The sequence below is a fragment of the Struthio camelus genome, chromosome 5 (assembly GCF_040807025.1).
Source record: "Struthio camelus isolate bStrCam1 chromosome 5, bStrCam1.hap1, whole genome shotgun sequence".
NCBI classification, from domain to species: domain Eukaryota; kingdom Metazoa; phylum Chordata; class Aves; order Struthioniformes; family Struthionidae; genus Struthio; species Struthio camelus.
Window position 1 is genome coordinate 26,161,797 of NC_090946.1, and position 16,171 is coordinate 26,177,967.

Sequence of the window (16,171 nt, forward strand, 5' to 3'; positions counted from 1 at the left end):
AAACCCTGTCACAGCTTTGCTTAAGTCACATACCTTCTTTCCCTCCAGAAAGCGTATTACAAAGCATTTCTGTAGGAAGGTCACTTCTGTCCACTACTGCTTGTTCACAGCAGATCTACACCGCTGTAATTCAGCGGTGCAATTGTAGCATACAGGCATATACAAGGTGGTTTTATTTTGGTGAGTTCAAGCATTAATTGATGCAAGACTTGGCAGCACAGCTGTCTGCGCAGGTTTCTGCCGGGGGCTCTAAGTGCACGTCGGATGGCTAACCTGGTCTGAAGGCTGCACAACTGCACCGTCTCTGCCGTTCTTGTTCACAGTGGCTCCGCTAAAGGCAGCTCAAACAAAGCTCCTGCTGCTGCTATCGGACCTGATTTCACCACATACCTACCCACCTGAAACGCCATAAAAATACTGGAGCTGCCATAAATTGCTGAATTAGTTTAACCTTAATATTTATAACAGCTAACTGCAGTGGACCACAGAGAAATTAAAATATGATATACGGCAATCAGGAAGCTGTTGATACTAGCTTGGTTTTATCAAAATCAGAGGCAACATGTAAACAGGGAGAATTCTTTTTTCGGGTAAGACCGCTCATCAGGCCATCGAACTTCTCTGTGCCCGTTTCCTCTTCCTCCTTAGGAAGACACAGTCTCCTTATTACTCAGGTTGTACGCTCTCCAAAACAAGTTACTTCCAATGTGTTGGAATAACACCTGGGCACTGATTTTGAGTAGAGCCTATAAATGTTTTTTAATATAGACCATATTAAAGGGAAAATATCAACTATAGTTGTGCAATGTATGTACTTACAGTATATCTACAAATATAGTTTAGAAAGAAACCGGTAATTCACACAGAGGGATAGGTAAATTAATTTCTCAGATTCTCCAGACAGATAGGTATAAACATCAATAACAAATATTATGGAAAAAAAATACTTCCAAAAGATATTCAATAAATCTTAAAAACGCTCCTCATATAACATATTTATTTTAGAGGACAACACAAAAGGAATTGCCTGTCTGAAATCTTCATTCTAAAAATATACTCCATGTACTGTACGTGTAATGCAAATGTATGTAATTTTGTCCTATTTCCAGTATAATCAAATGAAACAAACAATGGAAAATCAATTTAAACTACAGCTGAGCAAATTATTTGCATTATTATTTACTTTAAAAATGTAGTTTTGGGTGACAGGAACTTTGTTTCTTGAAATTGAACTCAGTGAATAGTCAAGAAAGGAAACAAATCAAGTGCTTTCTTTTTCAAAATTATCTAATTCATGCGTTGTATTTTAAGTAAGATGAAGGTGTTAAAAAAAAAGGCTAAAAACCTTGAAAGGGAACAAAATATTTTTGTTGGCCAGGAACAGTCTTTCTTCCAAGGCAGCCAGGCAACTGAAAAAGCTATCATTTGCATAATGCCTAAATGCCACAAAATAAGACGACAGAATGATTTCTAATTAATGGGAACATGCAACTATCTGTACTTGTTTCACACACAACCTTCCTAGTCTTACAAAGCTGGTTAGCTCAGTGTTTTCAAAATGTTTTAGAGGTGTGTCTCTTTCAGAAAAAAAGACTTTTTTTTGGTTAAAAATGATTGTTTATACATCTTCTGTGTGTCCGCCCTCTCATCATTCCTCTCCATCTCGTTTCTCTACCTTAGAGAAACACAGATATCGTTCATCATACGATGCAACTTCCCCTTTACTGCATTGCATGCTTCGATGAGCAATAAAATAGTTAAGCAAATTATCAGTGCACATGACTAAACGTGCAGAAAACAACTTGGAAAAATGGATTTCTTAAAAGTCAGGGATATACAACTTCATCTGTTATACTCTGGACCTTTTGAAGGGTTTCCTTCATAACCATAATACCTAAGGACTAACTTCAACTGCATTTAACTATTCATTGCAGCAGATCCTGCAGTTCTCATCACCCCTTCTCTTCTGTCTCCCCTCCCTTTTCTTCAGGTGCAAATCCTAACCATTATGCCACGGTAAAGTGCTCTCACTGTGTAGGTCACTGGTTTGAGTTTTACATTCAGAGACAGGTATTACCATTTGCATCTCTTCAGGAGGAAAGGAGTATTTAACCTTGATTTTCCAAGTACAGGGAGAGTGTTCTCAATACTGGGGGAGGACCCATCATTTCTCTGCTCATATGTATAGGTGGCTAACTTAAAAGTTTATGTGAAGATTTTTATCAGATCAGGCCCTGGCTGATGAAATAGGCATGGGAACACCTAATTTATGGAAGCTAATAGGGTTTAGCTGCCATCTGTTGCCCCTCAGAGGTCCCCTCACCCCTGTGAAGATTTCATCAGCTTTGGGAACACTGAAAGTTGGTTGTATTTTTATGCATTTAGCACTGTTACTAATAGCTGTATAGGTCTGTAAGCACTTCAGGAACCTTCCGGAGTAGAAGACAGCTGAAATTTCAGGAGTTAGGTATTAATAGAAAATGGTTGCCTAAATGCTTTCCAACGTCCCTCTGTAAATTAGCTCCTTTCTGTGAATCACACAAAAACTTTTAGCATCTGAGAAGGTGAAAACAGAGGCTCAGTAACAAGTAACGGTTACAAGCATGTAATCTTTCAGCTCTCCGCCATCTGATGGTACTGATTAGGTAATATTGAGTAACATTAAGGTAGCCACAGATTGTTATTAAGCTGTTTTCACTGCTGAACACTTAAGTATGCAACTGTATACATAGCACATAGCCTTGGGCTGTTATTTTTAGTTTTACACAAGGATATTTATCAGTGACACAACAAAATGCTAAGTCTGTACAAGCAGGAGAGAGTAGGATATCAGGCACAATAAACTGAGATTTTTTTGACAGTGAAACGTAAGATGAGGAGAGGGAGCTAATTCATTAAATTTCAGAACACAGTAAAGAGCTTCTGACTTAAATGGTTTTCAGTTTAACAGTATCTACGTTCTCACTCAATGACTTAAATACCGTGGCTAGTTGCAGGAACAGAAGTTTTGTGAGTACAAAAAGAATAACAGAGGATGACATAGAAGAAAGTAAAAAAGAAAAAAAAACTTCAAACACATAAAATTCCCTACTCATCTATGGCTTGTTTTCAATTCCCACACGCTGTAATGAAGACTCACTGAGCATGGCAAATTAACTGTAAGAATGAAACATAAAGCAAGAGTTTTTTGCTCAAATTGTAGCAGAAGAATTCTGAAAGGAAGTGAAGACAGAGAGAGATTTCACACAACACACAGAAGAAAATGAAAAGAGTATGTCTGCATTTTTTTCTCCAGATAATATGACCCATCAACTCAAATATATTTTGGAGTAGAGCCCTTTTTGCATTTCCCATCACCTTTCTATATTCGTTGTTTGATTTCTCTTTGCTGCCTAGTCACATTATCTATCTCAATGCTGAAAAACATATTTGAGGGTACTCTATGTCATTTTCTGATATCCTCCTTGCAAGCTAGGAAGAACAACCCTGATCTCTTCATAGTCAGAGAAAAGACATCAAGGATACGTAAAATCTGAAATGGAAGGGGACTGACTGTTGGGATAGTTTCTAGGGGATGAAAAGGTTACAGTAAACAGTCTAAGGTGTATACGTCACATAAATTGGTTGGACTAAGTATTTCTGCCCATCTGAATTATAAAGGAATAGTCCTCTCTTTTTCTGCTAAGCTTCTTTTATGAGTGCTTACCAAAATATCTTCAGATAAGCTCCAAGAAAATGGGGAAGAGCTGCTTAAATGGAAGAGAAAAAAAAAGTAATACCTGCACACAGTCAAGAGGCAGAAAAAAACCATAGCAGCATGACCATGACTGCTCACTCAAACAATAGCAAGAGCTAAGAAGGAAACAGGAGAGACTTAAGGAAGGAGGGGGATGACTTTTCCAAACTAAAGACAGTTCAAAATTATAACCAAGAAAACATGCTTATCACTCTGATATGGAGCAGTTGTAACTAAGTGTGAACAGGTGAGGTAAAGAGGTTGGAAAACAACGAGAAGAGTATGAAAAGTAACTTTAGTGAATATTTCAGAAAAATCTAACCTTTTACAGTCAGCTAACTTCACTATGGTATTTTCCTAGATTAAATATTTTTTGTTTTACTTTCAAGATATCAGTATTAACTACAGAACACATGATATGCTTACTAATGTTTACAAACATACTGCCAGACCTAAACGTACTGCCAGACCTCTTTCCCAACACATTCTTTCTTCTAGCTGAGGCTGCAGACTGAAACAGTGGCAGGAAAGAATGGGAAATAGGAAGCTCATTTATGCAGGCAATTGAGCTCTTCCTGCCAGTTTGTTATAATCTGCAAGGTTTTGGGAAAAGAAGGTAAAGCCACTTTTTCAATAAATACTTATTTTTTATTTTTTCAAATCAGTATTGCCTTTCAAAGTATTACCTTTAATGATACAGCACTGGACAAACCTCGCCACGGATGGGAAGTCTCTGCAGCATGCTGTGCCCTGACTAAAGGTCTGTCCAGTGCTGTATCACTTCAGAGTTCCCAACACCAGCAGGAACTTAAGACTTTATAACTTGCTATCACCTGTTCTGGGATATTAAGAAAATAATGGCCTTTCCTTAGAGCATTTGTGCCTTTCTTGTTGGGATCTTAAAAAACCCAGCACCTTCTGGTGCAAAACAATAATATGAGAGTGTGAGGCTCTGTGTACGTGGAACTCCACATTGCACAGCACTGCACAGTGCTCAATGCTTCTCTGGTTAGCAGCAACTGCAGAAAGTGGTCAGACACAAGAGTTACAATTCAAACCCTTCTCCCTTTGCCTAGATTACGAAAAAGCCATATACCTATACTGGACAGTTTTGTACATGTTAGAAAGCACCCAGCAAGAAGTCCACTTATGTGTCACTCCTGTCCAACTGTCTGTTTTCAATTCCTTTCACAGAAAGTCTTTCTTCAGAGAGCTGAGATTGGTAGGGTGAAATGATATTCCTTGTTTTTATGTAGTATTTTGGCTTGGAGGTCCAGCATTTTTGGAAAATCAGAGATCCACCTGAAGACTGCTTTCTTCTACTCCCCAGTCATCATGACAAACATGTGGTCACAGAAAAGAAAGGTTCATGCATGATAAAGTCTTTCCTTTATGGTGAGGAATTACAGAGCACTAAGGATAGAATGACCATGAGAAAACAGGCAACTGTAAAAATAGTAAGTGCTATGACAACACTACATGGCTTGGATTTCACCATTTTCAGCTAATTCAGCTTTCGCCAAGATGTGGAACTGACAACTTCCATGGCTAATAACCGACTTTGCTCCTTACCTCCCCAGACAGGCCAATTTTTCTTCTTGTAACTGATTCTAACTAGTCAGACTCTATAATGTGAGTTATGATGAGGATTAGTGCTTATTTTTCTTCTAGTGGGTTATCCTGGGAAGTTCTATTTTACATAAAGGCTCTTAGATACAGACCTATATGCTTCATGCCTTCAGTCTAGAGAGAGCTTGAGGCATTACTTAATGAGGTACAGCCGGCCTCATGAGTCACACAGCCTCACTGACTGTCGCTGACACTGGGGAAGAAAAGCCATTTAATTCCGTGATCCATCAGTGAGAGAAGCCCAGCCAATACTGCCCTGTTGTACACTATGATGGGTGACTGGTGTGCGAATGCGGTGGCATCTTTGAACTCTGAAGTATGAGCAGACTGAATTCACTAACTTCTGACACTGCAGGCCTCTGTAAATTCGCTCACTAGTACTATGCATTTTATATCTGTTGTAAAACACACTCGGAAAGGTTTTTCAGTTGTGCTTATTATGCCACGTTGTAACACTGCTTTGACATCAGTCTCGCACCATGTTATGTATTAGACATTTAACTCATCATTGTGCGAAAGAAAGTTATTCATGACTTTCAGTCAATTATCAGCAAGAGGGCCATCCTATGCATAATAATCAACCAAATGTTTCTCTGAAACAGTCATTATCCAGTCCTTGCACAATTAAAATATAAATCTTCCAACGGGGATGATCCAGAACAGCAAATGGGAAGCCTAACACTAGAAATTAATGGAAATTGGAAAATTTGTCTTCCTTTGAAGCGGAAATCTTATTTTAAAATGGAATTAAAAAGACAGACATCATGGTAAAAATACGATAAAAATTATTTAAAAGGCAAAAATTTAGCAGTGCATATAAAGTAAAGGAACATTTGTTAGAGGAACCCTTGCTCAGCATTTCAAAGCACAAATATCAGGTGAGAACATTACCTTATGAGAAAGGTAAGAAGTGACTGGAAGAGCATCTGGAGGATGCTGCAGATGCATTTTCATACATGGCTGTAAAAGAATATGCCTAGAAAATACCTGAAGTTGTTCGCTCTTGACTTTTTTGTGAAATTTTTCAGTGTTGCATTAAACTAGCTATTACCACCAGAGGTATACCACCAGTATACATTAATTAGCTTTGATTTTTGTTATGTAATATATTCAATGTATAGGAAAGATGATGGATTGAGACTTTGGAGGAGGAGATCATCTCTCCATCTTTCTGTGTGCAAAGTACAAGCCCACTCTCTTGTCAATGCCAAAGCCTCCCAAGCCCCTAGAACAGTCAATTCCTACTGGTATTGTTCACTTTGATACAAAAGCACCATACATAAATGCTGCTTCAGAAGAATAATGGAAATTGGAGGGAAAAATAAATGGTTCATTTCAGCCAAACAGACCTTACCATAGCAGACCAGGCAGGTGGACTGAAGTTGCTATTTTACAGTGCCAATTTGGAGTGAATAAAAAGAAGGCAGCAAGGAAAAAAAAAAACTGCTGTTCAAGCTACTGCATGGCAAACGCTACCAACTCCAGTACGGTTCATTGTCCGAATAGCCTTTAAAAATAAAGTGCTGAAGATTTCAGGGGAATAGCACCATAAATAAAGAATGCCATTACTGTCATCTTCACTGACTGCCTGTTTGCGTAACACCAGTCAAAAACACCTACCTCAGAATTCCTGTGCAGAGCCTACAACTCTGTTTCAGGGTTAAAATATCTTCAAGTGATGGAAAATCCACCTCATGTTCAGGTAAGTTGTTCTGAAGATTAGTTAAAGATTTTCCCCATACCTCTGGTCTGAATTTCCTTGGCATCATCTTCTGTGATAGTAGGAATCTTGTAGGGTTTTTTTTTTTTTTGGCTAGATTAAAAACCATCAACTATCAGAAATCTTGTCACTATTTAAGCTGTGATCAAGTCACCACCTAACCTCTATTTTTGGGGGGGGCTGGGGAGAGGGGAGAGAATATAAGTCCTGAGCCTCTTACGGAAGGGAACATTTTCTAAAAACTGAACTCTTCTTACAGCTTTTTTTCTGACGAACTCCAAATTTTCACCTACTTGCCAAATGACAGACAACAAAACCAGACACAGCATTCCACTAACTGTTGCTCTCATATTTCTTACAGAGGAAATAACACTACCTGGTCCCTACGGTGTTGCAGTAGAATAACTGTCCTGTTTCTCCAAGGACTTGATTCGACTCTCTTATACTTAGTTCTCATCTTTAGTCACTCCTTGGTAAGTCTCACCCATTTGGGTCTGGATAATTAGTACAAGCATTAGGCCAAGCACAGATAAGGTATGCAAGAACTCCACTCCTCCCTCTGCAACCCCAACAAATAAGTTCAAGAGTATCCCAACACAAGAATTTTGTCCTGTTTTGAGTGCCAAAGATCCCAAAGTTAGGATCCTTGGAAGCTAGTTAGCTGTCTCACTTGATAAAATAAGCGTGGTTTTATTATCATCAGGATCACAATGTTATCTTAAGAGTATTTCAAAGAAGCATTTTAGGAGGCTTTCGTTGGTAGATTGGGGATTTTCCCAGACAGAAAACCTGGTAAATCTTTGTGTTACTCACTGCATGGACATAGTGCATTAACCAGACACTAAAAATACTGGATGCAGAATAGTACAACATATATTTGAGCAAGCGTTGAATAAACATAATTGTTCAACTAAAGCATGCGCTCTATGGGGTGTTCCTTCTGCTGTAACAGTTAGTGAACCAAAGCATGTAAAAAATGAAGAGTTGATAAAGAGGAAAGAAAGAGAGAAGCAACTGTTGGCAAACCCAAAAAAGATAAAATCACTTATCAAAATATTTTTAGACTGTTTCTTTGCAAGAGTAAATGATTATGTGAGACAATGAGTTTGGAGCAGTCCGTTAGACAACACTGGACACAAGGCTATTGAGACACATGATTCCCTGCTTACTTACACATTTAGTGGTTGCCAGGCAGGCCACTGTGCTTTTGCTTTGATGACCGTTAAAACCTCATCACTCTGTAAAGAGACACAAAAGAAGAAAGTGATTGGGCAAGTAATATGATTTACAGCAAAAAAGCAGCAGCACTAGATCAACTGTGCCTCCAAATTCAGAGGCAAAATATGCTTTGTCCTCTCTGTTCTCTGGGCAATGTGTGCCCATGGCTGCAGGGGGTTCCCAGGGGAGCCTGTGTGTGCAGGGCGCCAGAGGCCTCTGGCACAGGCTCTGCCCTCTGCAGCAGCTGAAGTCACCTAAAAGGGCAGACACAAGTTGCAGACCGTGCTGCTTTTGCAGGTTCCCCCTGTAAGTGCTGCAGAATTTATGGTACTAGAAGCATCCCAGTCACTGCTGCTTGGAGCTAGCTGGGCATTAGAGGCCGCGTGAGCCAAACCCGAGCCCTCCTGCCACAACGCAGGAGGCTTGAGGAGAAAGCAGAGACAGGGTCACAGCAAATGTTTTAGCTCCAAGCGATCTCCGTGCTCCCCTGCATTGGAGCCCACAATCTCTCCCAGTAGGAAAGATATGGCAGAACAAACTCAACCTCATCACCAAAGTGCCTATCTCTCAAGGTGGGGTCGCCATCTAGTGCAATCTTATCTGAGAACAGGCGCGCTTAACACTGAAGCTAAGTATGGGCTATAGCATTGGCAGGTATAGCAGTTGTGGAAAAAAATGGTCTAGAAAAATCATGAGCTGAAGGGAACATTTTCAGAGTGGTGCACAGTGATGACCGGTGTAAATAAGGAGAAGACCTTTGCACTGGGGAGTTGTCCTAAACCGGTATAACCAAATGGAGTTTGTTCTGGTAACACTGTCAAAGAAAGAGCTGAGCTGTATCCTGGGCTGTTAGTCCCCAAGCGGTAGCTGATGGGCAAAAAGCATCACGTGACTGACGATGCTCATGGGCAGAGGCAATTAACAGGTTAAAACAAGCCAGGACAGAAATTTTGCTCCTAATACGTTACAGATCCATGGGCCAAGAGGCAAGCAAAGACTAAGGGCTGCTCACACAGCCTGTGAGAACGTGTAACGATGCTATTTTCTCTTCCCGTGTCAGTAACGACGCAAAGCATCCTGGTGGCTGCACTGCAGTCTCCTCCAAGTGACCCGCTGACAGCACTTGCTCTTCTCCATTCACTCACATCAGAATTACCAGGTGACATACACCACACCCTCGTGGAAGCCCACAGGGTGGCAGAGCAGTGTGCAAAGATTTTTTCCTCAAGCCTGTAAGAATTCCTGCGTCAGCAGTTTTAAACTTTATATGTGGTATAATAAACCCAGGGCAAAACCACGAGACTGTTAACAAGGCTCTGATGCCCAGAAGACATCTATCAAGTGTTTTTAGAACCATTTTACCCCTTCTCTCCTAGGAATCCACCCAGTAATTTGCTTAGAAGAACAGAGAGTTCACAGCTCATTCACATCATTTCTACTGTCTTTTAAAAATATTTCCCAATTAGAATAAGAAACCCACCTCATACATTACTAGTAATTGGCACTTCCAACAGAGCTGGCTTTTCAGTTTAGTGATAATCTTGCCATTTCCTGCTTGATGGCAATAGTTCTGATACCCTAGGCTAGCTCGAATCCATATATGCACCTGTTTAAAGAAATCAGTTTTTACTGGTTGTTTTTTCCCCTTCCAGTATTCTCCAACTAACCCTTCTCACCAAAGCAATTACAGCATCAGTGTGCCTTCTCCATACCGTGTGAGGTTTTCAGGCTCGGGTGGATGTATGTGATCATGCCAACCATCTCCCAACCCCCCTCGGCCTCCCTGCGAGACTGCGTAATAACGAGTAGAGATGCACTTCATGCAGGAGAGATGCATCGAATCCACGTTCACCTATAGTAACCTTACTGCTTCCCACTGCGCCTTCAAAAGTGGAAGACTTAGCTTCCCCTAATTTAAAAGGAAACTGATTAAACAAATCAAGTTAAAAGCCTGGCTCATATATTACTAGTCTTTCTCTGTCAACAGAATTTGCCTTAATGTTTAATTTTCCTTTTTTTTTTTTTGAACATCTTAAGACTTTTCAGCCAGGCATATCTTCATTTACTTTCCTTGAGAACACATTTGCATTCAAAATGATTAACTATTAACACCCCAAAGAAAGTCTGTTGTAAGAATAAATGGTTGTTTCTTAAAATAAGACACTGCTTATCTAATAGAAGCCAATAATTATGTCAACAGCATCCAAATCACTCATGTCTGAAAGCATTTTAACATGTGCTATTCCAATTAAAATTGCATACCAAGAATGGATGAACCATGATTAATAGTTTAGTAGTGACAGCAGAGAGAAGGAAATATGAAACAGAACATGTACATTCAAATATCACTTAGTTTTTGAAGGAGATGAAAATTCGGATGCAGGAGCTGAGTTCATGGCCGCTTTCTGAACAATAACCAAAATCAAAAGATACAGAATCCAGCATTTTGATGGGCCCGAAATCAAGATACACGTTTTTGGTACCTATAGCTCCTTGACACAGGATTAGGCTGCAAATGGGATTAATGGGATTGTTATTTCAGACCGATATTCTAATTATGTGGTTGTATCTATCTTGGAAGATTTGAAATGTTTCTAATTTTTAAGAATTTTTCTAAAACATAGGGGCTGTATTTTTATTAATGACAATGTTTATATACTTATACATGCATAGATAGACAGACAGATGAATATCCTTGAGCAGATATTCAGTACACTCAAAGAGTTTTCCTGGAGCAAGTCTGCATGTTAAAGAGGATGAAACTCTGGAGAACAGTACTTTTTAAAGCACAATATTGCATTTTGTCTCTGCAGTATGTTTGGCTTGCATGCTCAAGGTTTCTGCCTACAGCTATTATCACAATTGCTAGAGTTTGGATTTAAAAGAGCAAGTTTCTGGTTGATGTCTGTTACAGACTGCGATAGGCTTTGGGGAGGCCCTGGCTTTTATGTGCATGTGCCTGTATCTTCTACAGGCAGTTCCCTAAAAAAGAGCAGAAGGTTTTCAAAAAGGCTGGGTTGGATTGAACAGAACTAGAAAACAAAAATTCTAAAAACTGAGAGAACTCAGAGCAACGAGACTAGCCAGACAAAAGCCAAACAAAAACCGTATAAGCACAACTCTGCCTAAAATGTTCTTAAAATGGATCTTGCTGCCCACCAACTGAGTGGCTTTCTGAGGGGCAGCAAAGTCTGCTCATCTCCTCCTCATTTCTGGGAAGCTCTTTATGCCAGTCCGGGGCCTGGTGGCCGCCACTCTACCATGGTCTCCCTGCTGAGCCAGGGCCAGTTCCACACGGCGACCCCAAACACCACATGCACCAACTCTCTGGCACCTCCAGAAAAGGAGCAACCTCCTTCTCCCTCCAGCAGATCCAAATGACCTTGTCTTTTTAAAGGGACTCGATATCAACTCAAAACTACCAACACAAACAGACACTACCTACCCGGTAAGTTCACCTCCTTTGTGAACTGCCCATTGAGAGCAATCTCTGGAGATACAGTAGTTAGATTCGCTGGCAAAACTCTTTAGCTGTAATTTCTTTGTACATGGTAGAAATTGAGGATATGAAATGCCTGAAGTTAAACCCCAAAATTAATTATATACAACTAGTCAGTCCAAAGCACCATTTTCCCTGACAAAATCTAGGAAACTGCCTTCTATAACCCAAATATACAGACTTCAGGGAAGAGAGACATAAAACACAAAGTAGTTTTTAATTTTTTGAATTTTAGTCAACATTTTCTTTGGGCTTGCGTTATTATGTGTACCCATTTTTCTCTCTTCTTCATACTCCCAAAGTATACTCGGGAGTATTTTGAAGTAAAGAAACTTTCAAATTCATGTCAAAACATGGCAAAGAGAAGTAATATGTTTGTGTTGTATGTTGCAAGTTGTCTTGTTGCCATCTATGTGTTTGGCTGGGAGGCAATGATTCCCAAGTATTGAAACGGTTGGATTTTGAAATAGAAAACCAGATTATCTGTAAAATTATTTGAGTGTCAAAACCTAACAATTTCTGAAGAAGGAAAAGGAAAGGGCGCCAAAGATATTGCTTGCAACTCCTGAAAATCCTTTAGGTAAAGTCCGATACACACGTCTTCCAACAATAAAAAAAAAAATCGGAAGAAAACTGGCAAGCCTGTTTAATGCCTCTGTGCGTGTAAGAAGAGGTCAGTTTGGGACTACCTGTCAGTTGTTAGAGAGACATACAGGAGGGAAGTTGCTAGCATATTTCTTTTTGACATTTAAGGAGGTTTCCTCCTTGAGCATGAATCAGAGAACGTGCATTTGAGAATCTGTAACTGAGTTTTTGCTCCGTTTGTTTTGGGTATCTATAGCATGCAGTGGAGTACAGCCGTGAAATTGTCAGGTTAGAAGAACAGGGCTGAGCAGTGCAATGCGGCACCACAGACAACTCAAGCACACTGTGGGTACGCTCACACGGATCTTCCTTCAGATCCTTCGGGCTTCTCAGCAGCTGTGTTTGTAGCCAACAACCTGTGTTTGTTGTGTAAATGCGTTACTGCTGATGCAGAGGTCTGCCACTTACTTCTGCAAGTCACAATTTAGTAATTAAATTAATACAAGCTCTCAATAATCTTTGTGGTAAATCCCTTTGAAAAGTGTAGTTAGACCTAATCACTTAGAAATTTTCATATAACATCTTTGTAGAACCTACTGAAGCCTTTTCTAAACAGGATTTCAGTTTCCACTTGTATCAGAATGACCCTTTCCACAAACACTTAGAGCCTGCTGAAAAGCCCCATGGAGCCAATCAGATTTTGTAGATTGCCTTCAATATTTTTTGGATTACAGCCTAAATTAAAACATGCAAAAAAACCTAAACAATTCTCTCTCCCTCCAAACCCACTTTCTTTATTTGTGTTTCAGCAAGGGATGGGTGGTTGACTCAATAACTTTTCCCTATGAAAATACTGTCCTCCACAAAGTCCTAATAGCATAATTTAAAAAAATTAATAATGCCATTCTAATACAGACAGCTCCACTGACATTTTGTAGTTGGTATAAATTAAGAATTTACATTACATCAATTTCTTCAAGCAGTGTACAAATGATGATGCATGCAGAATAAAGTCATTAAATGGCACCAAACAGCACCCCATACTATGAAAGCACGACTAAATTGGATCGTTCAGCCATGTATGTTACAAAAGATTAAAACGATTTCCTCATCTTCGAGAACAGAAAGTGGGACATAGCTCAAAAAGCAGCACTGAAGACTGAGTTTGATTTGAAGTCTTTTGCAACTAAAGGGATTTAAAACAACTTGTTTAAAGGGTAACATCCATTAAAACGTAATGAAAGCTTTCAGCAAAAATTTTAAGCATCATCTGAATACCTTTGGAATGAACTAGTAGACTAGTAGGATCTGGAAAGCCATGCAAACTATTTCATTTGCGCTTACTGCTTTTTGATAACTGATGTGATTAGTATCCGTTAAATACTGAAAGTTATTTTTATGAGCAATTTCTATTACTATTTTTATAATGTGTACAGAGTAACATTATAAAATCTTACTGTGCAGTTCACTTAGCACTTTGTAATAATGGTTTAATTCAGTTCAGCTAAACGAATGAGTGTTATTATCTGACAGCAAAATTAGTCAGATTCAATCAACTGTGAGAATGAAAACACCTGTTTTGAGCCAGAGCTTAATTTCACTCATTTCACACTGCTATTGGTTGGCATTCATTTGATTGTTTTAGAACAGACAACATTTAATTACTTCCACAAAACCCATCTGCATAATATCTGAATGCCTTTCAATCTGCGGTGGACTTATTTTCACTAGTATCTTTGAAGGTAGAAAAAGCAACATTATCCTCAATTCAGAGACGATAAATTGAGTGCCTTCTGGAAATAAACTAACGTGTGTGAGTCTTAAGACAGCATCTTAACTGCAGGATCATCCTTTCCCTCAAAAAATAATTTCTCATCAAAACAGGAAAGAAGCAGAAATATATAATGCACAAGGTGTCCTCTGTGGGGAATCAAATGCTATGAAAATGAGAACGATATGACACTGTGGACAGACAGTTGGGTAGTCTTAAAAAATAGGTCAGTCTTCTATGATAAAAGAGTCCAAATAAACCTCCTCCTGCCTTACTCCACCTTCACCCTACTCAGACACCCAGAAATCACTTTAGGATGTTAAAAGCCTGTGTTCAATATCCCCAAAACTTTTCAGTTCATGAAAATAGCTGCAGGTCAACAGAAAGCCTCAAACGTCAGCACGCTGTTCCTGCATACGATATACGGTGAGCTGCCCTGTTAAGGCGTGCCAGGGGAACAGCCCCAACCAGCTGCAAGCACCTGAGAAACAGCAAGGCTCCTGCAAGGAAGAGTGCCAATGCTGTCCCGAAGACAGACTTTGCCATAACTCTTCCTATTGAGGGCTTAGATACTCACTCAGTACTAAAAGAAATTGTTTATGTGCGAGAGACAGCATGGAGCTCTCCTTTGAAAGCAGGCATCTTTCTTTCCCCTAAAATATGAACGGTGGTGGTGCTTTGCTATAAATACTCTAGTGTTTATACCATTTATATAGGTACAATTTCCCATCAAGGAGCTACAGTTATCTAGAAAGTGTCCCCGTGGCTGGGTGAAAGACTATCTAGACGACATTGCTAGCTTGTCTACTGGTGAAACTATCACGCTCTGAAAAAAGGCTTCAGTTTTGGGGCCGGATGGAGTCCAAGAGGGAGCCTCATGGTGAAGGTACTTGCATGGGAAGGAGGAAGTCTTGTGTGCTGGACTACTTCACATGTTTATCTAATAACCATGTTATATAAGAAGGAGGCTATCCGGCAAGAGGAAGGTAACTGGATACAATCTGGAGGCATGTGCTTAAATTCTACTTAAGTTATGACTTCCTTTGTTCTCATATGATTGCTAGGATTCAATAACACAGCTTTCAGGAGAAGCTGATTTGCCTGATGCTCATTTATGAAGAATTCCACTGCAGCAATAGATGTGCTGGGAAACGGATTACAAGACTCAAAGAAAACAAGTACCATTTTACCCAAACACAAAATAAAGAACTGTTTTTTCTTTAAAGTATTGACTGAGACAAAATACCCAGTTCATTAACGTTCAACACAGTGTGGCTTTCCATTGATGTCAGCTGGAATATGGCATGCTTTTTCCTAGTTGATAAAACCTGTTTGTGTCTTGTCTGCCTTGGTTTTACAGATGCATTTGAATAAAAGGACGACGTTGATGTAGGCATGTTACTGAGAAGTGTAACAATTTTTTAGAAAGAGGAAGTAGTTGTCTGCTCTGTGGTAATAAAGTATTTCAAATGTATTTGGGGTAAAAGCATCTACATACATCTTTCCTTGCTCTGGAGTTCATCTTCATGTAAATATACTTAACATGCACATTTGCTTTACAGTAACTGTGAATGTGATCTCCTGTAATGCACCCTGAGTGGGCATGCCTTATTACTCATATAAGCAATCAGCCTGGTTTGTGTACGCCCAGGTTTCTGAGGTCTTCTTATGTTGAGTATGTCACAAGTTTACCATAGCCATTATTGTCATTGCATAATGTTACTTGCAAGGCTACTACAAGCTGGTAATACATCATGCACTAGATTTATTTTCCTGCAGGTGCAGCTAGGGAGGTTGCTGAAGTTACCTTAAACCTCAGTGCTGAGATGCAGTCCCTTCTTACATGCAGACATTTTTTGATGCAAAAACCTGCAGAAGCTGCTTTTATGCAGTTCAGGAAAAAAAAAAAAGCATATTTTGGAAAAAGTTAAGCTTTTTAGTCACAAATTATCAGGAAAAATAAATCATACCAAAATTAAAGAGGGGAACTTATTGCTACCATTTATTGACAAC

At 39.5% G+C, this 16,171-nt stretch overlaps 1 protein-coding gene and 1 long non-coding RNA gene across 3 annotated transcripts in view; one reads left to right on the top strand and one right to left on the bottom strand.

Annotated features, from left to right (window-relative positions):
• Nucleotides 1–16,171, top strand: part of LOC104147431 (uncharacterized) — a 170,494-nt gene that overhangs the window by 140,143 nt on the left and 14,180 nt on the right. The window contains exon 6 of one of the 2 annotated variants that reach the window (XR_011141397.1): nucleotides 7,447–8,250. The exons of the other annotated variant lie outside the window; for it this stretch is intronic. This is a non-coding gene — a long non-coding RNA (uncharacterized lncRNA). Of the gene's footprint in view, nucleotides 1–7,446; nucleotides 8,251–16,171 lie in introns of those variants that run through there. 2 annotated transcript variants of the gene reach the window in all.
• The window catches only part of SPON1 (spondin 1), a 204,618-nt gene that overhangs the window by 28,160 nt on the left and 160,287 nt on the right, over nucleotides 1–16,171 (bottom strand). The window contains exon 7 of the mRNA XM_068945201.1: nucleotides 8,259–8,323. Within this exon, the coding sequence (XP_068801302.1) occupies nucleotides 8,259–8,323 (65 nt within the window). The remainder of the gene's footprint in view (nucleotides 1–8,258; nucleotides 8,324–16,171) is intronic.